The sequence below is a fragment of the Trichomonas vaginalis genome, chromosome I, assembly GCF_026262505.1.
Source record: "Trichomonas vaginalis G3 chromosome I, whole genome shotgun sequence".
Lineage (NCBI taxonomy): Eukaryota > Parabasalia > Trichomonadida > Trichomonadidae > Trichomonas > Trichomonas vaginalis.
Window position 1 is genome coordinate 15,702,889 of NC_067203.1, and position 26,921 is coordinate 15,729,809.

The following is a 26,921-nucleotide window of genomic DNA, read 5'->3' on the forward strand; positions in this document are numbered from 1 at the left end:
AATGATTTTTCTAATTTCTAAAACTCTATACTCCAAAATGGCGAAAAATAAATCAAAATTTGGTTGAAAAATTGAATAAACTCAAGGAAAGAGACTTGGAAATCAACGACCAGAAACATATCTCTCTCCTCGAAACACGAAATACAGATACAAGCTTTTTTTTCCCAGATAAAAATATATTCTATCTTTTCACTGATATTTTTTTTTCCAAATAAATCATAAAGTCGTGTATTATATATCTTTATTTAATAGTATGGACGCATTGGAATCGAGTGTTTTAAGTGGATAGCGAATTCTTTTGTCTCTTCTATTTCCAACTTCTTATAGAATTTCTTCAATTCTTTTGTTGGAGCTGACTTTTTACATCCAATAGAATCCAAATATTTTTGAATGTATCCATCCAACTTGAGAATGGATATTTGATATGCATTTCCATATGGTGAATCTGCATTTATATCAGCACCTTTTTCAACGAGGTACTTTAATGCATCCAGTTCTTCTCCATAAGCAGCAAATGGGAAGCAATAACTTGAAATTTTTGCTCCATGATCAATTAAGAATTTCATTACATCAAATGCTCCAATTTCGCATGCATGTAAAAGGAGAGTTTGTCCGTACCTTGTTCCATTTACAACTACTGATGTTTCCTTATTTATATCAAGACCACCCTTGAAAAGACGTTCAAGTGCTTTGACATTTTTGTCTTCAACCAATTTATATTCGAAATTCTTTTTGTTGTAGTCACATCCTTTCTGTTTGAATAAATCAACAATTGAAGAGTTATTTTTCATCATAGCAATCTGAATTGGAGAATATTTATATTTTGATGGAGGTTCTGGATTTACTTGATGATCGAGCAAGAATAATACCATTTGAAGGTTATTATTAGCAACAGCATGTTGAATAGGATACATTACAACATATTCTTCTTCATCTTCACAATCAAATTCGGCTTCAGAACCAAATTCTTCTTCAATGGATTCTTCACCATGATATCCATATCTTGCTTCAATATTAAGGCAATTAGGATCTGCTTTATGCTCTACCAAGTACTTCACTAATTCAAGATCATTATTCTTTGCGGCAAGAGTAAGAGGAACATCTTTGACTTCGTGAAATTCATGAATTAACAAATTGAATTTTATGAGAAATAATAATGAATATCATGAAAAACAATATTGAATTTCATAGCCAGCACAAACATCTCGAATTTTTGCGTTGACGTTAAGTTTGCACTCTTCAACCAAGAACTTTATCATATCAATCGAACATTTCTTTCTGATTGCAAACGTTAAAAGAGTATCATAATCAATTCTAGTAAATTTCATTTCAGCACCCAATGAAATCAAGTGTTTTAACAATTCAACATCATTTTCCTCAACGGCAACTAAAACTGGATTCATATCACTAACATATGGACCATTTTCTGCATACATGTTAATATTGAAACGTCTCATTTTGATAAGAAATTCTATGAGACTGAAATCTTTTTCTTTTGTAGCCAAAATCAATGGATGTTCATCTTCATATTTCGAATATTCAACAACTTGAGAACACATGTCTCTCATCAAGAAATTAATGAGTTTCATGTCTTTGAAGTATGATGCAACATTCAAACAATTTGGATGATTTAGCTCATGTTCATTGACATTGAAACCATGATCAATCAAGCAGAAGAAAGCTCTCAAGTTTGTTGCTCTTAAACAAGTTTTTGCAGTGATTTTTGGAAATGTGTAATTATGCATCAAATAATCAGCAAATTCGTTTCTGTGGTATCTAACAGCAGCTCTGAGGCATTTGTCGAGATTCACACCACTCTCAGCAACAATTTTGAAGAGCTCTAGGTTACCACCTTTAACAGCATCGACAGGGTCAACAGATTTATATAAATCTGGCTGTTCAAAAATGAATTTGAAGACGTTTATTGATCCATATTTTAAAGCAGTTGATAAAATGGAATTGGCACTATCGAAATATTTGTCTTTATTTTTCATGACTTCTTCTACATCATCTAGCATGGCATGGTACTGATTTGTGTCCTTTTATTCTCCGTCGATCAATTCTTCCTTTGTGAAACTTTTGTTGAGATAAATATCTGGTCTTGGAATTTTAACGCCATAATAATGAAGCAAAGTATTTAATCTCTTACATTTACCGTTGTAAATGTAATTGATATGTTCCTTATTTATCAACATATAAGCGAGATCTGCGAGAATTTTGATATTCTTTTGATTAATTCTGGATTGGTTATTAATTATAAACGAAACGTAGCCATACGAAACTTGAGAAGTTTTAATCAACTCAATAATAGTTTTGGCCGTATCTTCGAATGTTTCGCTATTAAGTTTCAATGTATTTTTCAAATCCACTACGTACAGGATGACTACTGATGGAAATATTCTTGAATTCATCAGGCATTTTCTCCTCGCGGTGTTTAAACATGTCTAAATCCTTTCTGTCACTTTTTAAAAATTCAAAAAGAAAACCTCTAAATAAACGTCTAAGAGTTATGAATTACCATATCAAGGTAACCCCAATGTAACCATTCCATCAGGTCTAGTTCCTTCTGAGTATGTAAATTTTACAATTTTAGATGGATACAAAAATATCCCAAGTTATACATTCCTTCACTTCAAAAATCTTGAAAATATTGTATTCCCAATCTCATTAACGTCAATAAATGATGAAGCTTTTTATCTCTGTCCAATGAAAAAATTATATCTTCCAAAAAATGTTAAAAATTTAGCTGATTGGAATCCATTTGATCGAATGCATAATCTGGAGGAAATTAAAGTTGATCCTGATAATCCTTATTATGTATCTATTGATGGTATTTTGTATACCAAAGACATGAAAACTTTGTTCCATTTTCCTGCGCGCAAAAATATCACAGAATATGTCATTCCCTATGGCATAGAAATAATTTCTCATTGCTGCTTTAACTGCCTATATTATGTGAAGCATATTGTGTTTCCCGAGACTGTTAAGACAATACTAATGTATGCTTTTGGAACACAATTTTCAGTTGAATACATGACAGCCCTTAGAGTTAATCACCAAGATAAAATTGAAGTTCATCCTGAGGGTTTCGATGCATCGACAATTGGTGCATCAGCGATATTATATGTATACTCTCCTCGAAGGCAATTCTCTTGCATTGCCCATTCCTCAATTCCAAATCGATATGCAATTCTTTTTATAGCTGCTCTATACTATGAATAGAAAAATTAAAGCTGAAAAAAATATCTAAAAGTTTACCATAGGTTTTTCAATTTGAACCAAAAGGAAGGAAAAGTTTCACGCCAACCAATTGAGAGGGAAATTGAGAGAAATAGAGAGGAGTTTTGTGACTCTATTTCTGAAATCATTAAAAATATCTTTGTAATGTTTGATAACTTATTCGAAGAAAGGCAAATATATATATTTATTGTTCTGCATAACAATGAAGAAATTACTCCTTAAGAAGTATTCAGTGACTCATAAAAAAATAAAATTTAAAATATCTTTGTAATATTTGATAACTTATTCGAAGAAAGGCAAATATATATTTATTGTTCTACATTACAATGAAGAAATTACTCCTTAAGAGGTATTCAGTGACTCATAAAAAAATAAAATTTAAAATATCTTTGTAATATTTGATAACTTATTCGAAGAAAGGCAAATATATATTTATTGTTCTACATTACAATGAAGTAATTACTCCTTAAGAAGTATTCAGTGACTCATAAAAAATAAAATTTAAAATATCTTTGTAATATTTGATAACTTATTCGAAGAAAGGCAAATATATATTTATTGTTCTACATTACAATGAAGTAATTACTCCTTAAGAAGTATTCAGTGACTCATAAAAAAATAAAATTTAAAATATCTTTGTAATATTTGATAACTTATTCGAAGAAAGGCAAATATATATTTATTGTTCTACATTACAATGAAGTAATTACTCCTTAAGAAGTATTCAGTGACTCATAAAAAAATAAAATTTAAAATATCTTTGTAATATTTGATAACTTATTCGAAGAAAGGCAAATATATATTTATTGTTCTACATTACAATGAGGTTATTACTCCTTAAGAGGTATTCAGTGACTCATAAAAAAATGATATTGAAAATTTCTTTGTAATATTTGAATAAACTATCAAAAACAAATAAGTTTCATTTATAATATTTATTCTATAACACTCTATTAACAATATAAGATAAAATAAATTAAATATTTCACTTTTTCATTGCGAAAGACATCAAATTTGCAGAATGATCATCCTGAAGTCTTCCTTCGATCAAATATTTCTCGAAATTCGTTCCTCCAATTACACAGAAAACAGGCAAAGATTTTCCAGAAATTTCAAACGAATTCTCAATAATTTTTCTGAATTTTTCGTCAACAAAGTTTTGGAGGTCAAGAGATTTGTCGTTTTCGTTTGGATTTTTGACAATTTCGAGTAATTTGTCGTAAGTAAGCGCGAAAACAACAATTCTATCCCACATGTGTAGTACAAGAGGCGGATTTGATGTTTCGTAAGGTCTAAGTCTTCTCAGTTTGTTTTCTGAGTCTAATAATCTCGGATAAGAGAAAAGAAGACTGTCGATGACTCCACAAGCTCGCAATGAGATGATTGTGGTCATTCTCCAGTCATATGTAATAGATCTGTTCACTGTAAACAAATCATTACTTATAATTCCTCTCAAAATGAGATTTGAAGCAGAGAATGACTTAGATAACGATAACATCCGTGTTGCATCGGTTTTTATCGAGTCTTTCCCGTATAAAATGTCCTTAGACAAAATTGCAGAAATTCCTCTTTTCAAAATCAAGGAACAAGCGGCCACCTCGTCGATACAGTTGACGAGCATGTCGAGACTAGATGTTGCATTGATGCAAAAAGTGAAAATTCGCATTTTTCTTCTCAAAATTTTGAGATCTGTGAAAATAAACGCGAATTGGACGACAATATAAGGCTGAATAATATGTCCTTCGATCGAGAACTCAATTGTGATGGAGTCTTTCGCTGAAAAAGCAGGTGCAGCGATGATATGTCGATCTTTTCTGATTAAATTGCCATGAATCATCTTCAAATTGATAGTGTTTGGGAGATTCATGACTATACTTGTGTTCCACATGTAGTTATCTGTAAGACAGTTGAATATGTCCCTGTAAAACTGCATTGAATCTGATTTTATTGTTTCTTGTGTTGCTGGATAGTAGAAACATCGTCCTCCTGTCAGTGCAGGAAGAATTCCAAGAGTTGCAACCTCATTCGTTGTTGTAAATGAGAATAAAGTTACTGATATATCAGATTTTGAAAATTTCAAAGCCATTGTCTGGTAAAAATTGTTGTTTCCGTTCGTATTCGGGCGAAACATATCTATTCCTCGTGAAACTGATTCTCCAGAGCGAGGAATTATTCGATAAGGTCCAATTGAAGGAGAAGAAGCGACAAAACTGAAAATTATGCCTCCAGTTTTGTCTAATACTTGTGATGCAGCATATATAGCACTGCCAAAACAGTTTCCTTTGGGACCATTTGTAATATTTACGATTTCTTTCAAGCATTTCTCGAAATTGCTTCTACTATCTTTTAATAATGTTGGCTGCGTTTGAATTTCCATCTCTTCTAGTTCAACGTAACTTGTTTTCTTCATTAAATTCAAATCATAAACTGTAACAATGTCTGAGAACAAAATAATTGAAACATTCATATTATCATCGATATAGCTCATGTTTGTAAGTATCGATTGTGCTGCTAACTGAGGAATATTCAGAGAAATCGATTCTTGAGAGACATCAAACATAAATAAGAATGTAGGATGTCTTGTAGACTCTTCTGCATATAGAGGAGGTGCAAGTAAGTCAACAACTTGTGATTTTTTCTCTGGCCTTTGAGATAAAACAACATCTGCTGAAACCAGTATGTTTTCGTGATTGCAAACTGGACAGACCCATGTCTTATCGTTAATTAATCTGCACCATGAATTGAAAAATGACCCACAACGATTACATTTTAAAATATTTGATTGTGAAAGATCTCCAACTTCTTCCACTTGAACTTTGGCTGGCTCTATGGTAATCCCAAGTGGGATACCTGATTTTATGTATAAATCTGTTGAGCGAGGGAAAGTTTTTATTGTTGGTCGGAAATAAGAAGGAAATGTTGTAGGATTTAGAATTTCTGTCTTATCCCAAGGTGTGCTATCTCCTGAGTCTTTCTGGATCTCTGTATTTGGCTTTTGAACATTCATAAATTCTTTTGAAAAAAAAATTGTAAAAAAATGATCGGCGAGAATTCAAATAAAATTTCTTGATCGGACATGAAAAAATGTAATTAATCAATATTTATCAACATATAGACTCTGTATCAGCTAAAATAGACATACATACTATTAAATCCTTTAAACCTTTGATTTTTGAAGAAAAATCCTATACCTTTTTTTTAGTGAAAAGTGACTTTTTTAGATACAGTGTAATTTCTTAAACAGAATCCATCCAACGTAATTATTTGTAATAACTTCTAACTATTTAAAAGATTGTTCGAAATTGAATGAAAATTTCAATTATGATCAGTTTACTTCGTAAAGCTTTCAATTTTTGAGGGGAAATTTCTAATCAGATTATTTGACATTTTTTATCCAAGGTTATGTTAAGTATTCTGTTATCTGCTTCTTCTTCTTATCAAACACAAACAATTGGAAGACTCACAACTCCAGGAACTAACCTCGTCAAAGCATACAAGTCCAGTAATCCTGATTTAGCTAGAAATTGTTACTGGCTTTACTTCGATTACTATGTTCACATTCTTGGATACGAGAACGGATTTGCTCATGTAAGAATTGGTACAGAAGACTGCTGGATTAGCAAAGATTCCCTTGAAGAAATCACAATTCCAACCCAATCTGTCACTGAAGCCAATATTTATTCAGAGCCTTCTCGCACCGGAACAATTGTTCGCTATGTTCCAGCAAATTCCCAAGTTACGATTCTTGATTTTAACTGTGATGGCTTTTACAGAATAAATTATCGTGGCTATATTGGCTACATTCTTGAAGATGCACTTCAATACAAGTGGAAACAAATAGATGGTGCAAATGACGGAGAGAGAGCTGCAAATCTTGTTAAAACCAAGTTAGGCTGCAAATACATCTTGGGTATGAGTGGCCCAGATACATATGATTGCTCAGGATTAATGCAATGGGCTTACAACAGGCTTGACATCTTCATGCACAGAACAGCTGACGTTCAGGATTTACATGGACAATTAATTGAAGATGCCCAAGACATTCTTCCAGGCGATATTATTACTTTCCGCACAGATTCTGATAATCCAATGTTAGTTACTCATGTCGGAATGTACGTCGGAAACGGACAATTCATTCATGCTTCAACAAACGGATATGTTGTCAAATACCAAGATTTCTATAAGTACCCATATCCAGTAAGCACTATCAGAAGATACTGGACAAAGTAAGATCAATTTCGATCTTTCTTTAAAATTATAAATTCTATATACGTATATTCTTCTTCTTTTTTTCTTACGTTTGAATACAACTCAAGCAGATTTGTATATGGTAGTTTTATTTTAACATAAGTTTTTGAATCTAACTTATTTTTGTTATCATTTCAAATAATGAGAGTATTTTCATTGAGAGTGAGAGAAAACCATCAAATGTGCGAGCAACAAATAGAACAGTAGCTTCAAATTATATATGAATTATTAATTTGAAGACCTGAATAAAATATCATTATCATAAATAGGGAAGTAAAACATAAAAATCATATGATATCATTTATATTTGTATACTCCTTTAGGGTTGCAAATTTGGAAAAAAAGTGAGAAGTTTCCAATTTTAAAAAAACCCAACTTCTATAAGACGATTATAAAAAATTATTTTTTTACTTTACATTTTGAAATCCAGAACTTTTTTGGAATTTTTTCGGCGTCTTTCATAACAGCCAATACCTTCGATAATATACACCGAGCCATTTAAACCATGATTTGAGTATCTTTAAGAATTAGCAATGCTAATGACCTAATCGTTGTCTGGAAATTTCCTTCGGAAGTTTCCAAAATTCTTGGCTTCTTAAATTTGAGAGAGAATGGGAGAAAATTCAAGGGCTGGAAGTAACGTTCACTTTTTGGAAGTTATTAAAATATGTTGTAAAGTGCATCTAGAAATGATATTCTACAACATTTCATTATAAAAAATTGAATTCAAGAAGAAGTTTTTTGAGGCTGTAAAATAATTTTTAATAAAAATGCATAAAATAGTATATTGAACATATTTGGTATCAAAAAATTGAATAAAGGAAAAAGTTTTTGGAAGTTAATTTGAATTGTTTACATTTTTTCTGGCAAACCCAAATTTTAGCTAAAAGTGACAGGGAAAAAAACGTTTAGTATTAAAAAAAAGACCGATGAGATCTTCGTTCGAAATATAGAGGGAACTGAGAATGCGCAACCATTCTCAGGGAATATTGGATGCTATTCCCGTTCCCTCTGTATGGAAAATTGAGGTTTTCAAAGGGAGTTAAAATAATATCAAATTTATACTAATTTACTTCAAAATACAAAAGTATTTGACAGCTAAAATTAGTTACTTTAGCAAGCCTATCAATACCCTTTTACGATTATTGCTACTTTTTCGAAATAAAAGTAAAAACAAATTTATACTAATTTACTTCAAAATACAAAAGTATTTGACAGCTAAAATTAGTTACTTTAGCAAGCCTATCAATACCCTTTTACGATTATTGTTACTTTTTCGAAATAAAAGTAAAAACAAATTTATACTAATTTACTTCAAAATACAAAAGTATTTGACAGCTAAAATTAGTTACTTTAGCAAGCCTATCAATACCCTTTTACGATTATTGTTACTTTTTCGAAATAAAAGTAAAAACAAATTTATACTAATTTACTTCAAAATACAAAAGTATTTGACAGCTAAAATTAGTTACTTTAGCAAGCCTATCAATACCCTTTTACGATTATTGCTACTTTTTCGAAATAAAAGTAAAAACAAATTTATACTAATTTACTTCAAAATACAAAAGTATTTGACAGCTAAAATTAGTTACTTTAGCAAGCCTATCAATACCCTTTTACGATTATTGTTACTTTTTCGAAATAAAAGTAAAAACAAATTTATACTAATTTACTTCAAAATACAAAAGTATTTGACAGCTAAAATTAGTTACTTTAGCAAGCCTATCAATACCCTTTTACGATTATTGCTACTTTTTCGAAATAAAATAAATTTATTATCAAAAACCTTTTTTTTCTTAGTAAAAATAAACGAAATTTTTTACCTTATGAACTTTTGATGGAAATATGCAAATTTAAAATAATAAAGAAAGCCGCGAGCGAAGCGATCGGCTTAGTTCGAAGATTTTGATTCAAATCTTTGCTGATCTGTAATTCGCGGAAGCCGCGAGCGAATCGAGCGGCTTAGGTCTAAGATTTTGATTCAAATCTTTGCTTATATTCCTTAAATTCTTTATGAAACTCGCAACAGTTCCATAAAAAATTTTAAATTCTAAACTGTCGAAATTACCGATCGGTAATCACACCCTTCACGGGTGTGTCACTTTTAGCTAAAATTACCCCTACTCTGAACAAGCATTACATATCATATAAATCTTAAAATCAAATGAATATTCATATAATCTTTTAACTTCCAGAAAATCTTCCAAAAATGAATTTTTTATCTTCCAAATTTATGTTGTGCTTCCAAATTTGCAACCCTATACTCCTTTTACGATTCTTTGTTATTTTAATGATTTAGAGAGTGTAAGATTTAAGTTCTATAATCAACTTTTTGAGAGAACCTCATACAATTGTTTGTATGACCTATATCAAAAAAAAAGCAACTAATCTCAATCAAAGAAGCTTAAGAATGATTTGGATTATATTGCAATCGCTATCTTACTTGTATTTTAGTATAATAAATTCAATAATGGTTAAAATTTAAAAATAATTTTTGAATTGTTTTTTTATATGACAGTTATATATTAACATTTTATTTTATATATAAATTTATATTATCTTTAGAATGAATATATGTACTCACTGTAATCCATTCCATAACCCTTGATGTCATCAACGAAAATTGGATCAAGAATCCTGTCTTCTTGTCTTATTTGAGAAACAATTTGAATAGGTAAGTAACAACCACTCAAATTCCTTGATTCGTTGATTAGTTCATGTAGTTTGTTGTTCAAATCAGTACCATTCTGAGGAAGATCATTCACAGACTGAGGCAATTCCTGGTAACTCTGTATTCCCAATGCATTCGATAAATATTCTTCAGAAACGTAATTTGACAACCAAATATAAATTTTGTCAACGCAATGGAGAACAACAATGAAACACTGTTGTAAAGAACTCTTTGACAATGACAAAATAACAGTTGTTGCATCAGGATTAACAGCAATAAATCTAGGATACAAATACAACAAAAGAGAAATAATATCAATAGATCTAATTTTGATGACATTAGATAATCTTCCATCTATTCCTCCTGGATGTTTAGACATTAGTAATTCATTGCAAAGCAAAGAATGCATCAAATAAGGAAGAGATACAACACTTGCATTTGTTCCTCTCAAGTCTTGCATAACTTTTCTTGCAGATAACTGACAATCATTTGTTGATTTGGAGAGAACTTGTGTTGTAGCCCTTCTTATCAACATTCCCATCAATACAGATTCATCAAGAGTCTGTCTGATTTGGGTGTTGTCTGTTGCTGTAGGAAGAGAGAAAGAAAATACTCTGATGCGACTGATTTCATCTGTACCTGTGAATGAAAGCTGTATCTGTACAAAGAATTCATCAATAAGAGCGGTATCATCGTAATCAAACTCAACAACAACACTGTCATCGGGCTGCATCGCACAAAAAGTGGCTCCTTGCGTAATTGTTTTTCTTTGGACACAGTTTCCGTGGAATCTGGATACTTTCGCTGCAGGAGGGATCTTGATGGACACTTGCGCATCCCAGAGGTAGTCTTTCGTAAGTAATCTGAATAAATCGTTGTGTAATTGGAGACAAGATTCGGTTGTAAAGTTATGGTAATGGAAACATGAGCCACTGGTGAGACCTGTTGCAACCGCATCTGTTGCAAGGTCCGCGTAATGTGGTCCGGCTGTGAAAACGTGTAATGAAATTCCATTTCGGTTGAAACAGAAAGCAATGTCTCGCCAGAACTTGGCGGTATCGTTTTCGGGTAATCTGAGTACTTTGGACTCTTCGGTGTAGTTTAACGATCGATCTTCTAAGATATAAGGTCCGTATTTCGGAATTCCAGAATAAACGGCAATTATAATGCCGCCAGTAAACATCATGAATGATGCTGCGAAATCGAACGCGTTGCCAAGGCAATGGCCTTGTGGAGGCTGTGTATTGTGGATTCTTTCGAGAATGAGTTGTAAAGCTGCTTCGAAGTCTGATCTGACCTCGCCGATAGTATGCTGTACAGGTGGAGATTTGATCGGCTCTTTCAAATCAGGGAAAATGAGTTCTTCGTGATTGTGAAAATCGAAGTACGTAAGTTTGTCGGAAATGGTCATAAGGTTGACGCGAGCGTTCTGTGGCATTGAAGAAAGTGCTGACTGAAGACTGTAGATGAATTGCTCGGTAATTCCGCAAGAAATTGATTGAAAAGAAAGATCAAGGATGAAAGTGAACACGGGTTGGCTATTTCTCATGCTGTTGGTGTACGGAGGAACGATAACATCGTAAACTTGTTGAGTAAGTTCTGGAGCTTCGAAAATTGTTCCTTCAATTGGATTAAGAGTCTTGCAAGCAGGGCATATCCATTTACTATGTTCGTTGTTAAATTTGACTTGTGGGCAGAGCATGCAACCACACTTCAAGCAACAAATTCTTGTGGCACCGCGTTTGTCGTAAACAGGTTGATTAGAAACATCAGCTGGTCTGATAACAGCACCAATTGGAACCTTAAGAGTATCAAAGAGTGCTTTGGTTCTCGGAAAAGCTTGGCTCGAAAATCTGAAATATGAAGTACTTGGAGGTGTTGGATTAAGCATCTTCTCATTTAGCCATGGGATAACATATTCACGCTTTCCACTTGGCATATTTCCCATTGGTTGACCAGTTGGAACCATATTTGAATTATTTGTAGGTGTAACTGTATTTTGAGCATAAAAATATCCTTTAGTACGTCTTCCAGTTTGTGGCTGTGCATCCGGAGCCGGCTGATATCCTTGGCCAGGAATTGTGCCAGCAGCTGGATTTGGCTGCATTGATTTTGAATTGTTTACAATCCCCTTCATAATTTTTTTTCGATTGAAATTGACAGTTGAATTGTAAACTATTAAAATATTTGAATGATTTACGATAAAAAACAAAAAAATAACGATTTATTTTGTTAATTTGCGATCAAGTTTTCCTTCATAAAGGTTGATTTTAGGGATCTGTTAAGGGCAGAGATCCTGGTGACTAAGCTCTGTGATCTTGGAACAGGAATGTTATTGTCATGGAACACGTTTTCAATTGATGATTTCAAATCATCTAATTTACTAGCAACAGCATCGGTACTTGAGTAAGGAGTAAGGCGGAAAGTTTCAGGGAATACTGCACGGAAACAGTTTACAGCATTGATGAGAAGAGTTGAGTCTTTGAAACAGTTATTATCGTAATAAAAGAGTTCATCGGATACAACCATCTTTTGATACTTCAGAGACATACGGATCATCTGCTCGTCGATGGCAGCTATCTTTTGGCTGAAAAGAGCAAGCAAATTATCAAATATTGCTTCGAAGCGAGCTTTAGTCTTATGAAGTAGCTTCAGCAAGGCAGAATTAATAAGTCCAATAAGGGTTGTTTCAGGATTATTAATCTTTCCTAGAGCTATAAGGAATTTTCTCGCTTTCTGGTTTTCAGCCTTGATCCTCTTGTAGTCTTTGATGTATTTCTGACATTTACCCTTCAGGAATGTCAATTCAATCTTCAGCTGGTTGACATTTTCTGTTTCAATGTTTTCATGATTATTTAACTTTTGAGGAGTCGATAGCGCCGAATTTTGCTTGAACTCTTCGAACTCCTGAGTGATGTTTTTGATCTTTTCGCGCAATTGGGCGTTCTCTACTTCGGCGTCATCCAAAATATCATCATCAAACTCTCCGAAAAGTGATTTAAATGTATCAATCAACGCATCATTCTTTTGCGCAAGGTCGTCTATCTTACGCTCTTTAGCTTTTGTTTCGCTGATGAGACTTTCTAAGTTAGAAACTAAAGGATTAATATCAATTGTCGGAATGTCCTTATCTTGTCCAAGAAGAAGCTCAGAACTATTTGATATTTCTAGCTTCTGGTCATATAATGAGATTCTTGTTTCTTTTTCGAGTTGATCCATTGTGAAACTTTCATTATTTAGGACAGACTCATCAAGTTCGGTAATGGACAATTCTGTGTTCATCATAAATGAATCCGAAATTTGCTCATTTTGTGCAGATTGGTTTAGCTGCTCTTGCAATTGTTGATTTTGATCTTTGAGTGCTTCCATTTCGGCATTGATTGATGTTAAGTAATTTCGGATGGAATCGTAATTAAAGGAATCTTTTTGCTCCTGAGTGAGATAACTCAGTAGTTGATCAAAAGCCTGGTAAATAATATCGAACATTGAATGCTATTTGACAAACCGCAAAATCAATTCAATCAGCGGCCTTACTAAGTTTTATTTTTTACTCTTCCGAAATCAATAGTAACACAGGAAGAGTCGGATTTTTCAATGACTCAGAAATCGATAAAATTATTTCTTGAGGAATTGAATTTGATAGTTTTATACATGTTTTGGAGGTGTGCAACTGTAATAATTTCGCTATATTGAGTGCATAAAATGGAAAGTGAGCGCATAAACCTATCAATTTTTAAATTTTGAGCATACAAATTTTTACTGATATTATCGATTTTAATAATTTACTATATCTAGTTTCGCACTTTACAAAATTTTATCAATTGAGACCAGCATTCAAATTTAGAATTGTATCTATTTTATATACATTATTAGTTGCTACAGCAAAATTCTTAATTTAATCAACAATTCTTTCATAAATTTCAAGTTCGTAAATCCGTAGATAAATTTTCCTGCAATTTGATTTCATGATATTTAGTATCATTCCTTTTCCCGTCATATTTTATTATAAAATTTTTATTTGTTTGTCCGGCCATAAAATCCAAATCTTGAAAGTTACTAAAGTTATTCAGTAAAAGTGGACATCTAATAGATATACCGGATCTTCCTCGCTAGTTATATTATTGTGTTTCTAATTAAAGAGTCTTTTTCATTCCTCAAAGGAAAATAAAATAATTGGAAAGAGTTTGTTTATTATATTTACAAAACAAATACACCTTTTAAGTTAATATACCTAATTCTAAGAGCCTGTGGCAATTTGCTGTCCAATGCCTTTAAAACAATTCGATTTATGCCTTTTGACTTTGCTTCGATTTCGAAATCTTTGAGAACACTAGAACTGAACTTAGCTATCTGTTTCGATACCAATTCATCATCACAATATGTACTGAGCTCGATTTCGGGAAGATATTTGTAAGCTGTACCGACCAATTTTGTATAAAATGAATGATCTCTCTTGGGGTCACAGAAGATATCTATTTTATGAGGTTCAACGTAGAATCTTGTCTTGATTTCAACGGAACATTCTTGTTCTTCGTTTAATATCCTCAGATATGAATTATCGTCATCAAAGAGACAATCTACACTTGATAAAACAAGTCCTGTCGTTGAGAGATTGATGATGGAGAAATCTTTTGGTGTTAAACGATTAGTTAAGTGGCAGAGCGTTGTAGCTTGGTCGTAAATATTCACTTCTTCAGCCAAATCTATATTTTCGGCTTGATACATCTTTGAAATGTAAAATAACATTGGAATATTCTGGAAATTCTTCTTTTCTTGCGAAGAAAGCTTGCCTAATTCTGCTAAAGCATTTTTTCGTTTAAAAATGATACTTCTGAGCTTTTGGCGTGCGATTTTCAACGAAACCCATTCGCAATGGTAATTAATTAAGAAGGAATCGGAACCTTCTTGAGTCCAATCGACAATTGATGTTAAAACTTCTTTTTCTTCATCCGAAAATTGTTTATTTTTGGCAAATTGGTTAATAATTTGAACTTTTTGTTCGTTTGTTAAAGAAACATATACATCATTCTCATATCCAAGCGGAGAAGTTTTAGTAAGCTTGTTAACTTGCTTGTAAATGAGAGGAATTTTGCCATTTAGAACATCCTGGCTTAAAACAGATTGTAGAACATGCGTATCTAGAACGTATTCAAGCACTTCTTCAATAGAAGTACATTTTCTTGCCATTTGATTTGTGACAATTTCGGCAATGTATTTTGCTACATAACTACTGCAAATTTTCGATGCCAACTTGTATAAATTATACTTTGATAACGTTTGAACAATAAACAAAACATTGTCTTCAGTAAGAGATTTTTCAATAAATTCGGAAGTTTTTTCTACAATATATTGACACCCGTAGAACTCAGCAGATTTTAATAGGGGTATTGCATCCTTAATGCTAACCACGATTTTTTGAGAATAAATTGTCTTGATTAAGTGTTGAACTGAATTTTCTGGATTAATTGGTAAAGTAATATGATAAATAGAAGAGGAATCTTTTTCAATAGGTTCAGAACAAGTAAACCTTTCTTTAAACCATGTACAATTCTGCGCTAAAATTAAAGAATGTGCTTCAATTCTCGTATCAAGAAAATGAAGAACGGTATCGATGAATCGCTTTTCCTCTAAAAATATTTGGAACTTCTGGCTGTGTTGGACTTGAATAACTTTCATTTGAAATTTTTTTGCCATGTAAAATTGTAAAGTTTATTTTCATTCAGAATTTTTCTTGAAAATTTTGCTTTTTCCCTTGAAAATGTGATTCAATACCGGATTGCAAATACGTAAAATGCGAGAAAGTGATAACCGGACTTTAGAGTTGAAGTGCAAAGAAACTATAGCTCTAATGAGACAGGAACTAATTTCGCAAAAGTGACATTAATAGGGGCGTGAATTTCGATTTAAGACTTTCGGAAATAGTCCCCTACTCCAGATCTAATATCTACATCAGATATCAATTCTAAAAATCATAAAGAGAAAGCTAAGATCACTTTTTTTGAGTGGGATCTTTTCTGTGAGAAATTGAATTTTTATTCAAAAATTTTTACAAAGCATGTTCAGTTCAGAGCAGCCAACAAATGAAAATGAATGTAATTACAGTGACCTTAAGCCAATTAAAGTATTTGAATACCCAGATAAAGCATCGAAAATTATTTGGAGCGTCAATTCCAATAATATTTTACAAATATCATCACAAATTATTGAATTAATTACAACTCTCAAAATACCTATCCAAATGGCACTTTATTTGATTGACATTTTTTCACAAATTCGTGTTAAAGAAATTAAATTATTTTCAGAACTTTACCAAAAGATATCAAACGCATTTTCATACATCCGCAAACCGAATAATGAGAAGTTAGCAGAATTGTTACGTTATCAAAACTCTGCACCTACAATTGAAGAAGAAAAAATTCTCAATTTATATTCAACAGAATCTCCTTTATACTATATTGCATGGGATAAAGTTGATGAACTTAAGAGTAGATTCCCAAATCTTGATATCAATAAGGAAATTGATATGAAATTCACGCCGCTCGATTGTGCAATTAAATACGGATCAGAATTATGTTTTAATTACTTGAAAAATTTAGGAGCTAAATACACTGATTACTCCCAAAAATATGCTCTTCAAGGTGGAAATGAAAAGATTTTTATGCAAATGATAGAAGATGGTCAATCATTTGGTGGAAAGATTAATATAGCATTGGACTATCGAAACTATGAAATTGCTGACTACCTTAAATCAAATTTTGGGCAAACTTTTGATTCAATAGCAAAAAGCATGCATTTCGGAAATTATGATATTGCTTCTTATTTACTTTCTAATGGAGGAAATATCAACAAAATTTATAATCTCTTTCTTTTCATACTTATCAATGTTTTTTAATATTCTTTTTATCTTCATACTTATCATTGTTTTATAACATTCTCTTTCTCTTCAAATTTATCATTGTTCAATGAAATTCTCTCAATATTAATGAATGCCCTCTTAGTATTGCCATCAAAGAAAATTCAACAGAAATTGTCCAATTCTTAATTGAACATGGTGCTGATGTTAACATGAAACTTATTCTCTATCTCTTCATTTTTATCATTATTTTATTACATTTTCTATCTTTTCATATTTAACATTGTTTTATAACATTCTCTTTCTCTTCATATTTATCATTGTTTTATAAAATGAGATTGGGACAAAGTTGCAATTCGGCACTTTTTGTAAAAAAAATGGGGTCATACTCATAATGAATAGAGACTTATAGCCAAGTCTTGATATCATGCAGGGAGAATATACATAGATAAGCAATTATATTTTATAGTAGTAGTATTCAGAAATTCTTACAATTTACAATACAATTTTCAAAAATGGATAAAGACTAATAGCCAAGTCTTGATATCATGCAGGGAGAATATACATAGATAAGCAATTATATTTTATAGTAGTAGTATTCAGAAATTCTTACAATTTACAATACAATTTTCAAAAATGGATAAAGACTAATAGCCAAGTCTTGATATCATGCAGGGAGAATATACATAGATAAGCAATTATATTTTATAGTAGTAGTATTCAGAAATTCTTACAATTTACAATACAATTTTCAAAAATGGATAAAGACTAATAGCCAAGTCTTGATATCATGCAGGGAGACTCTCTACAAATACAAAAATTGATTATCATAAGGAAATACAAATTTATCAATTTTCATGTGAAAATTACATAAATTTGTTCTCCAATAAATAGCAATAATACTTTGAATGTTATATTAAGTAATATAGCTTCAGGTAAATAAGCTTACACTTCAAAAATATACTGTTTATTCATTAATTTTAAAAAAAGTCCAAATTATCTAATCTTGCTTACTCTTCCTTTAAACTTCTTTGTGCCAAATTTAATATTGCCTTCAAAGATGGAATAAGGACATTAGGTTCAAAAATATTTTATTATACTCATTCGAAATTAAAAATAATAAAATTTATATATATTAATTTCATTAAATCAAGGTTAAAAATCTCACCGGAAAAATAACCTCAGTGTGATAAATTTATCACCGGAAAAATTTACAATAAGGTTAATACCGAAAATATCGAAAAATCAACATTTAAGGTTAATTTAAGAGTATGCACTTTTGTCACCTACTCCATCAAAGAAAATTCAACAGAAATTGTCCAATTCTTAATTGAACATGGTGCTGATGTTAACATGAAACTTATTCTCTGTCTCTTCATATTTGTCATTGTTTTATGACATTTTCTTTCTTTTCATATTAATCATTGTTTTATAACATTTTCTTTCTATTCATTTTTATCATTTTAATATAAAATTCTGTTTTTTATAATGTTTTGTTGCATGCTAAGATCAGTCATAATGTAAACCTCTCGATTTTATTGTCGTGGGAAGTATCTCAATTCCTTCAAAAAAATTGAAAAACTATTTAATTTTAAAAATATAATACTTTTAATTAGTTAATTAATTGGAGATATTTTTTAAAAATCACTTTTGATAATACTTTTGAGAACTTTAATTAAAAAAATATATTCAAAAATATCCAGGATATCAAGAGGGAATTGTTCCTTATGAGGTATAGAGTTATGATGTATACCTCATAAGGAACAATTCCCTCCTTAAAATCGTAGACATTTTTATACTTATTAATCAACCATTCAAAATCATATTCCTCTGAAAAGTTATTTTATTAAAAATTTAGAATTTTAATAAATATAGAGTATGAATTTCATACAATACCTATATATTTTCAATAATGGAATTTGAAAACCATTCTCAAAAGTTCTCAGAAAACTTTTTTTTCATTAATTTTAAGAAATCTGAGTATTAAATTAAGTGATAAATTCGTTTGACACTACTTTAATTTTTAAATTCAAAAAATTATATGTGCTTCTTAAAATGACTCAAAAAAATTTTATTATAAAATAATATATAATATTAAAAATCCCACAACATTTTTTACTTTACATAATCGTACTTCCTCGACGATTAATTTCCACTCAATTTCTATCGTTGACCGAACTTAGCATGCAACAGTTTATCATTGTTTTATGAAATGCTCTTTCTTTTCATATTTATCATTGTTTTATTACATTCTGTTTCTTTTCATATTTATCATTGTTTTATAAATTTCTCATTCTATTCATATTTTTCATTGTTTAATGAAATTCTCTTTCTTTTCATCTTTATCATTATTTTATAAAATTTTCTTTCTTTACATATTTATCATTGTTTGATATAATTCTCTTTCTTTTCATACTTATCATTGTTTGATATAATTCTCTTTCTTTTCATGCTTATCATTGTTTTATTACATTCTGTTTCTTTTCATATTTATCATTGTTTTATAAATTTCTCATTCTATTCATATTTTTCATTGTTTAATGAAATTCTCTTTCTTTTCATCTTTATCATTATTTTATAAAATTTTCTTTCTTTACATATTTATCATTGTTTGATATAATTCTCTTTCTTTTCATACTTATCATTGTTTGATATAATTCTCTTTCTTTTCATGCTTATCATTGTTTTTTTGCATTCTGTTTCTTTTCACATTGATCATTATTTTATGAAATTCTCTTTCTATTTCTATTGATCATTGTTTTATTGGATTCTTTTTATCTTCATACTTATCATTGTTTTATAACATTCTCTTTCTCTTCAAATTTATCATTGTTTAATGAAATTCTCTCAATATTAATGAATGCCCTCTTAGTATTGCCATCAAAGAAAATTCAACAGAAATTGTCCAATTCTTAATTGAACATGGTGCTGATGTTAACATGAAACTTATTCTCTATCTCTTCATTTTTATCATTATTTTATTACATTTTCTATCTTTTCATATTTAACATTGTTTTATAACATTCTCTTTCTCTTCATATTTATCATTGTTTTATAAAATTCTCTTTCTTTTCATATTTTTCATTGTTTAATGAAATTCTCTTTCTTTTCATCTTTATCATTGTTTTATAAAATATTCTTTCTTTTCATCTTTATCATTATTTTATAAAATTATCTTTCTCTTCATATTTATCATTGTTTGATATAATTCTATTCCTCTTCATATTTATCATTATTTTATAAAATTCTCTTTCTTTTCATACTAATCATTGTTTTATTACATTCTCTTTCTCTTCATATTTATCATTGTTTGACACAATCCTCTTTCTATTCATACTTATCATTGTTTTATTGGATTCTCTTTCAATACATATTTATCATTGATTGATGTAATTCTCTTTCTCTTCATATTTATCATTGCTTGATAGGATCCTCTTTCAATACATATTTATCATTGATTGATATAATTCTCTTTCTCTTCATATTTATCATTGTTTTATTGGATTCTCTTTCTTTTCATATTTACCATTGTTTTATAAAATTCTCTTTCTATTCATATTTAACATCGATTTATAACATTCTCTTTCTCTTCATATTTATCATTGTTTAATGAAATTCTCTCAATATTAATTATTGCCCTCTTAGTATAGCCATCAAAATTAAAGCAACAAATATTATCAAATTCTTAGTTGAACACGGTACTACAAATATCTAATAATTCTTTTTCTAATAACATAATTCTAAGTGATGAAATTAAAAACCGCCGTTTTGGTACTTTCTGCGACTTTGTTTGTCAGAAAGTATACATTTGTAAGAAAGTATACTCAATTTTCTTCTCAAACGAAGGTATTTTAAAAATGCAAATTATTTGACGACAAAAAAAAAAACGTAGGGGACAGCGTGGACGTACTCACGGTAAACGGTAGGCTTTTTATGAAAATTAGGAAATGCATAAATATACTTTTAAAGTCTAGTGATACAAATGAAAACCATCGATTTTTTTTCCTTTTTTCCTCACACTCTTTGGCCGGGCAGCCCTCGAATCAAAGAATGATTCGCATGCCAAAAATTTAAGAAAAATTTTTAAATGATGTCCATTCATGTGATTATGAGGTCAATAAGACATTAGAACTTATAAGTGCTTAAACATATGGCTATTACCATGAGATAAATGCATAGAACATGATATTGATGCTGAAATTTCAAGAACTTAGGAATCAAAAATCAAGTTTTCAACATTAAATAAGGGTTTCGTTTTGCTAAAATTGTCACTTTTATAGCATATTTGTTTTTGGATGTTTTGCGAAACCAAAAAAAAAACTATGATATACAATGTGTGTGTAAAGAAAATACTTTATTTACTAGTTAAAAAAATCATTTGGTATTGATCAAGTTATTTTTTCTGGATAAGATATTATATGGATAATTGGATAGAAAATACAATTATATAATCTTGTACCTGGTTTAATTAAGCTAATTGTCATGAGATTGGGACAAAGTTGCAATTCGGCACTTTTTGTAAAAAAATGGGGTCATACTCATAATGAATAGAGACTTATAGCCAAGTCTTGATATCATGCAGGGAGACTCTCTACAAATACAAAAATTGATTATCATAAGGAAATACAAATTTATCAATTTTCATGTGAAAATTACATAAATTTGTTCTCCAATAAATAGCAATAATACTTTGAATGTTATATTAAGTAATATAGCTTCAGGTAAATAAGCTTACACTTCAAAAATATACTGTTTATTCATTAATTTTAAAAAAAGTCCAAATTATCTAATCTTGCTTACTCTTCCTTTAAACTTCTTTGTGCCAAATTTAATATTGCCTTCAAAGATGGAATAAGGACATTAGGTTCAAAAATATTTTATTATACTCATTCGAAATTAAAAATAATAAAATTTATATATATTAATTTCATTAAATCAAGGTTAAAAATCTCACCGGAAAAATAACCTCAGTGTGATAAATTTATCACCGGAAAAATTTACAATAAGGTTAATACCGAAAATATCGAAAAATCAACATTTAAGGTTAATTTAAGAGTATGCACTTTTGTCACCTACTCGGATAAGATATTATATGGATAATTGGATAGAAAATACAATTATATAATCTTGTACCTGGTTTAATTAAGCTAATTGTCATCAGAAACTTGTAATTTTTATGAATTTCAGATTTTCTTTTCATTACTGCTTTTCTTAATAGGTCAAGTTCTTATTTACGTTATAAAGTATGATATTTACAAATATCAAGTTATCGTGTTTTTTGAGAAATTATGAGAAACAAACAAAAATGAAAAAGATAGGAATAGCAATGAATAGTGATGTGGGTATAGAAAATGTAAGAGATATGAATGCAAAGCAATCAGTATTTAGGACATTGACCATAGATTTCGAAAAAAAAATGCTGCATATTGAGCGAAAACTATGATTATATTATAAGGCTGTCATTTAAAGCATAATGAAACTATTCCCTTTTCATTTTAATCGAATAAGATAGTAAAGATTTTTGAATTAGCTAGAAACTGATGAGATGTTTTCACAAATCAGATTTTTAATCTCTATAATGCATAATTCACTCAATATCTCAATTTTGATATTGCGAGATATTTTTGCTATCGGTTTCGCAATTTTGACACAATAGCAAGAGGGTTCTATAAGCATTATTATCAACGTAGAATCTGAATATCATATCAGAAAATGTCGCAAATCTGACATTTACCCGACCAAATAGCAAAAATAATTGAATACTTTTCGCAAAAACTTTAAAAATCGATAAAAATATGAAATATAGATATTAAAGAGACTTTTTATATAATATTCATAAAGATTTTCCAAAAATATGATACCGCAAAATTAAAAAAGTGACGTCTTGAGTGGAGTCAAAGGTCGAAATTGCTAGCTAAATGTTTTTTTAGCGAAATTGCGTATTGTACGTTTTTTTCGCAAAACGAAACCCTTACATTAAATATATATAAACAGATGCTAATTCATATTACAGTACTTTGAGCTAAATCCATTTTTATAACGGCGGTTTTCTCTCAATTTTTTGAATGGGATGGCCTTTCTGTAAGACTGATGTCTGAGCTCCTTTTCATTTCCCCAATCGAGAAGAAGAACGTCAAGAAACCATCATGGAGAGGCATTCCACGCGTTTCATTTACACGTCCAGCTGTTGCTGCTGAAGTTGATCCAATCCAGAAACCAGCATGCAACGCTAAGCCAGTCGAAACACGCCCATCCCTTAAGGTTGGCACAGTCGTCATCATTGTCGGCGGTGAAAACCAAGGCAAGCGCGCTGTTGTTGTTGCTGATCAGGGCGCTGGCATCGTTAAGGTTGCTGGCCCAGTTGTTCCAGTCAATGAAATCTCACAAGACTACCTTATCGCTACATCAACACAAATCGAAGTCCAGAAGGATGCTACTGAGGCTCAGGTTGAGGCTGCCGCCCAGAAGGTCCCAGAAATGGTTGAGTATCTTAAGGCTCCATTCACAATCAAGAAGGGAGATCGTATCCACCTCATGAAGTTCTAAATTACTCGACGCTCTGGCATAAATATAATTTGATATAATTTTTCAATTTTTAACTTTTAATCAAAACTTTTTATGAATATTTTTAAACCACAAACTTTAATAATTCTTCCGATTATTAATCTATTCATCTTATCATGAAACAAATAATCAGATATCTTTCATCCATTCTTTGAATTAAGCTGGGCTGCTATTTATCATACAAACATTTTATGTGGAATTCAGTATTAATAGAAATACTAACAAATTAAGTAATAAAAATATCATCCAAATCTCATCAGATTTTTGAGGATAGAGTCAGAAAAATTACACAACTCTAATATAAGAACTACTCATTTCAGTACTCTTATTCAATAATTCCATGAAATTCCGAATATTTTGAATTTCATCTCTTTAAAAAGAAAGGCTGGAGTAAAAATTCTAGTATATGCTAATAAAAACAATAGTATATTTATTTAACAATAACAATAATAAAAAACAAAATTCTATTCTTTCTTTGTTTCGATTTTTTGTCTTTTTTCCATGAAACTTCTCAATTTAATGGAAATAGCAAACCTATCGTTCTTTGGAAGCTTGTTGCAAATTTCAGTTAATTTACTATCTTTATCTCTAAAAATCAAAGCGTAAGCGTATAAAACTGCAAGAGAAAACTTATTCTGCTCAGTAAGTGAAATACATTTATTGACCATGTTGTCTGATATTTGGTTAAATTCAGCTGTTTTTACTTCACATTTCTTGACACAAGTGAAAATCATGGACAAATGGAACATTATTCTCTTGTATATTTCTTCGTTTTTAAGATCAGCAGCGTCCAGTTTGATTATCTCTGAAATCACTTCTGTTTTCGGTTCTTTTGAAAAATCAAACGAAATATCTAAAAATTTGTATCTGTTTTTGAATAGATCTAACAATTGATTTGATTTTTCTTCGCTATCAACAAACTTTGCCATTAATTCGATTCGTGCTTCATCAATATTTTGTAATTCGTAGTTTGTATTATCTGCATAGCTTTCTTTCATTGTAACGCTGATCATTTTTTCTAATGCTTGACGAATATGAAATTGTTGTTTAATTCCAAGGTTTCTTAAATCGTTTAGAGGGCCTTTAAGAGCACCAACACTCATTCTATGCAAAATATCATCGATTTTCTCCTTTTTTATGACTGAAAGATTAACTGTATCTACTTCCAAATAATCAATTTTTTTAACATCATCATCTACAGTTTTTTTAATGATAATATGTTTAGGTTTTCGCTTTGTTTTATAATGAGTCACATCATTAGTCGGTTGTATCGATGATATTGCATTAAAAAGCAAAGTTGAATTTTTCATATTATTAAAAAGTGACAAGCCAAAAAACAAAAAAGAAAGAGCTTTTTTTAAAAAATAACATTTAGATCTTATAAAAACTATTAGAAATCACAAACAAATATTGTCACAGTGAATAATTATCATAATTTAATGATATCTGAAATTACTCCTATTCCATGAAGGAAATTGAATGCTTGAATCAATTCTTCTGATCCCATCATCTTTATCTTAGCTGTATAAACAAAGCCTCTGTGTAATTTGTTTAAATCTTCCTTCGAAATGAATGGTTTTGTAAAACCTTTTTGATCAAGCTGGACACTCTCGATCGCTTTGAACTTTTCACAAACTGATTGATATTTCTTCATCCTTTCTTCAATAATTTGGACTATTTCTTGATTCCCAAATTTCTTGGCGTAATCAAGGTGATTTACAATCCTCATTTCGGTTGTATCTACAAAAGGAGACCATGGGTTGAATCCAATATCAAGTATTAATTTTGTCATTTCAACGTTATGATTTTTGATACAGCAAGAAAGAGGGGTATTCTGTAGTATCACGAAATCATGTTTCTTGGTAGCATCAACCTGGGCATGCGAGAATAGAAATGAAAAATACTCAATATTCGAGGTTTTGCCACAATAAGCAAATGGAGAATATTCCAATAGATCATAGTTCGGATCAGCCCCATTTTCCAATAGTTTTCCACATAAATTGAGATTTTGGTATTTGATTGCGTAAATTAGTGGATTTTTCTTGTAGATCTTATGATTATTTTGATTTAAAACATATGTTGGCTCATTAACATCAGTAATTGGTATTAATCTCTCTGCCAAATTAAATAATTTATGTTTTATAGCTAAACATAGCATTGGATATGTTTTTCCTTTTGTAATAAGGTAAAAACTTGGATTAGCTCCATGTTCAAGCAAAATCATCGCAGTTTGTTCATCCTTATTTGTTATTGCAAGAGATAGTGGATCATGATAGATATCTTCAATATTAAGCATAGCTCTTGGAGAAAGACCATTCAAAAGAAGCTTAGATATTAATTCTGGTCGGTTGTTTTTGACTTGGAAAATTAATTTATAAATATTTTCGAAATTTGATGTATCAGATGATAATTTAACCTCAAGTTTAACACAAAAGAAGTCTAGGAGTTGTGGAGATTCCATTTGAATTGCAAATTGCACTAATTTGAAGTTATCTTTTGTAAGAATTGAATTTAATGAGACTAACTTGGATATTGCGTGAATATTTGATCTAGTAAAAAGGTCATTTATGGACATTTTGAGTTTTGGAGAATCTTTTGTAGCCAATAAATCAAGATTTTCATTTTGATGCGAAATCAAAGAATATTGGACAATAGTTCCTGTATAATTTTTCTTCTTGCTAAGTATTTCTTTAAGAATATCCATTTTACCGCTAATTGATGCGTTCTTTGCTGTTTTAGAATTAATTGCCATTTCTTCTGAGAGGAAGTAATTAAATACATTAACTGCTCCGTATAATGCTGATAATTCGAAATTATTTTCTTTATTTTCGGATTTTGTATCATTTTTAAAATATTCAACGTCATCTGACATTAAATGCTCTTCTATTTCGCTTGGGACAGATTGTTTCCAACTGTCAAGCAATTCTGTAAAGATAGGAAATTCATTTTGTAAAATTTCTGTTAATTTGAGTAAAATATTATTGATTGTAGGTCGGTATTTCGTTGCAGCCGAAATTGTGTGAATAACGTACTTCTGCATTGATGTTTCTTTGAGAATTTGGATTAACTTTTGTTCATTTTCTTCCAAATTTTCTTGTGAGAGATCCCATACTAAATCTTCAACCAAACAAAACTGTTCTATGTTATTTTTGATCAAAGAATCTATATTAGCTATCATATCATATAACTTACTTTCAACTATATGAATTATATATCCTACTTTTTATTATTGTATGTTACTAGCACAATTCAATCATTGTACTATAGATACTTGGATTTGTAACAATTCGTTATTGAATTTTATATTTTTTATTTATCAGTAATTTACTAACAATTGTTAAAAGA

At 30.3% G+C, this 26,921-nt stretch overlaps 13 protein-coding genes across 13 annotated transcripts, besides 3 other annotated features; 3 read left to right on the forward strand and 10 right to left on the reverse strand.

The window, feature by feature from the left end:
- Nucleotides 1-245: 245 nt before the first annotated feature.
- On the reverse strand, nucleotides 246-914 carry TVAGG3_0992760 (Ankyrin repeat family; the record flags this gene model as incomplete). The annotated part of the gene is made up of 1 exon (XM_001276897.1): nucleotides 246-914. One exon carries the CDS (start codon nucleotides 912-914, stop codon nucleotides 246-248), a length of 669 nt encoding a protein of 222 aa, XP_001276898.1.
- A 249-nt stretch (nucleotides 915-1,163) lies between these two features.
- TVAGG3_0992750 (protein ubiquitination) lies at nucleotides 1,164-2,018 on the reverse strand (the record flags this gene model as incomplete). The annotated part of the gene is made up of 1 exon (XM_001276898.1): nucleotides 1,164-2,018. The coding sequence occupies one exon, from the start codon at nucleotides 2,016-2,018 to the stop codon at nucleotides 1,164-1,166; it is 855 nt and encodes a 284-aa protein (XP_001276899.1).
- Nucleotides 2,019-2,042: 24 nt separating this feature from the next.
- Nucleotides 2,043-2,411, reverse strand: TVAGG3_0992770 (uncharacterized protein; the record flags this gene model as incomplete). The annotated part of the gene is made up of 1 exon (XM_001276899.1): nucleotides 2,043-2,411. The coding sequence occupies one exon, from the start codon at nucleotides 2,409-2,411 to the stop codon at nucleotides 2,043-2,045; it is 369 nt and encodes a 122-aa protein (XP_001276900.1).
- A 920-nt stretch (nucleotides 2,412-3,331) lies between these two features.
- TVAGG3_0992780 (ER to Golgi vesicle-mediated transport) lies at nucleotides 3,332-6,252 on the reverse strand (the record flags this gene model as incomplete). The annotated part of the gene is made up of 1 exon (XM_001276900.1): nucleotides 4,226-6,247. One exon carries the CDS (start codon nucleotides 6,245-6,247, stop codon nucleotides 4,226-4,228), a length of 2,022 nt encoding a protein of 673 aa, XP_001276901.1.
- Nucleotides 6,253-6,627: 375 nt separating this feature from the next.
- On the forward strand, nucleotides 6,628-7,514 carry TVAGG3_0992790 (peptidoglycan DL-endopeptidase CWLO family; the record flags this gene model as incomplete). The annotated part of the gene is made up of 1 exon (XM_001276901.1): nucleotides 6,643-7,470. The coding sequence occupies one exon, from the start codon at nucleotides 6,643-6,645 to the stop codon at nucleotides 7,468-7,470; it is 828 nt and encodes a 275-aa protein (XP_001276902.1).
- An 839-nt stretch (nucleotides 7,515-8,353) lies between these two features.
- Nucleotides 8,354-9,614: a mobile genetic element.
- Nucleotides 9,615-10,049: 435 nt separating this feature from the next.
- On the reverse strand, nucleotides 10,050-12,296 carry TVAGG3_0992810 (ER to Golgi vesicle-mediated transport; the record flags this gene model as incomplete). The annotated part of the gene is made up of 1 exon (XM_001276902.1): nucleotides 10,050-12,296. One exon carries the CDS (start codon nucleotides 12,294-12,296, stop codon nucleotides 10,050-10,052), a length of 2,247 nt encoding a protein of 748 aa, XP_001276903.1.
- A 95-nt stretch (nucleotides 12,297-12,391) lies between these two features.
- Nucleotides 12,392-13,645, reverse strand: TVAGG3_0992820 (uncharacterized protein; the record flags this gene model as incomplete). The annotated part of the gene is made up of 1 exon (XM_001276903.1): nucleotides 12,392-13,645. One exon carries the CDS (start codon nucleotides 13,643-13,645, stop codon nucleotides 12,392-12,394), a length of 1,254 nt encoding a protein of 417 aa, XP_001276904.1.
- Nucleotides 13,646-14,356: 711 nt separating this feature from the next.
- Nucleotides 14,357-15,346, reverse strand: TVAGG3_0992830 (uncharacterized protein; the record flags this gene model as incomplete). Its single annotated transcript, XM_001276904.1, has 1 exon — nucleotides 14,357-15,346. The coding sequence occupies one exon, from the start codon at nucleotides 15,344-15,346 to the stop codon at nucleotides 14,357-14,359; it is 990 nt and encodes a 329-aa protein (XP_001276905.1).
- A 40-nt stretch (nucleotides 15,347-15,386) lies between these two features.
- TVAGG3_0992840 (Potassium Channel Kv1.1, Chain A domain-containing protein) lies at nucleotides 15,387-15,835 on the reverse strand (the record flags this gene model as incomplete). The annotated part of the gene is made up of 1 exon (XM_001276905.2): nucleotides 15,387-15,835. A coding segment is annotated over one exon (449 nt), but the record flags the coding sequence as incomplete, so codon positions are not given.
- A 379-nt stretch (nucleotides 15,836-16,214) lies between these two features.
- On the forward strand, nucleotides 16,215-17,051 carry TVAGG3_0992850 (protein ubiquitination; the record flags this gene model as incomplete). The annotated part of the gene is made up of 1 exon (XM_001276906.1): nucleotides 16,215-17,051. The coding sequence occupies one exon, from the start codon at nucleotides 16,215-16,217 to the stop codon at nucleotides 17,049-17,051; it is 837 nt and encodes a 278-aa protein (XP_001276907.1).
- Nucleotides 17,052-17,346: 295 nt separating this feature from the next.
- Nucleotides 17,347-18,304: a mobile genetic element.
- Nucleotides 18,305-21,496: 3,192 nt separating this feature from the next.
- Nucleotides 21,497-22,090: a mobile genetic element.
- Nucleotides 22,091-23,087: 997 nt separating this feature from the next.
- On the forward strand, nucleotides 23,088-23,626 carry TVAGG3_0992880 (ribosomal large subunit assembly; the record flags this gene model as incomplete). The annotated part of the gene is made up of 1 exon (XM_001276907.2): nucleotides 23,103-23,558. One exon carries the CDS (start codon nucleotides 23,103-23,105, stop codon nucleotides 23,556-23,558), a length of 456 nt encoding a protein of 151 aa, XP_001276908.1.
- A 400-nt stretch (nucleotides 23,627-24,026) lies between these two features.
- TVAGG3_0992890 (uncharacterized protein) lies at nucleotides 24,027-24,886 on the reverse strand (the record flags this gene model as incomplete). Its single annotated transcript, XM_001276908.1, has 1 exon — nucleotides 24,041-24,886. One exon carries the CDS (start codon nucleotides 24,884-24,886, stop codon nucleotides 24,041-24,043), a length of 846 nt encoding a protein of 281 aa, XP_001276909.1.
- A 74-nt stretch (nucleotides 24,887-24,960) lies between these two features.
- TVAGG3_0992900 (protein ubiquitination) lies at nucleotides 24,961-26,898 on the reverse strand (the record flags this gene model as incomplete). The annotated part of the gene is made up of 1 exon (XM_001276909.1): nucleotides 25,006-26,754. One exon carries the CDS (start codon nucleotides 26,752-26,754, stop codon nucleotides 25,006-25,008), a length of 1,749 nt encoding a protein of 582 aa, XP_001276910.1.
- Between the last annotated feature and the right edge of the window lie 23 nt (nucleotides 26,899-26,921).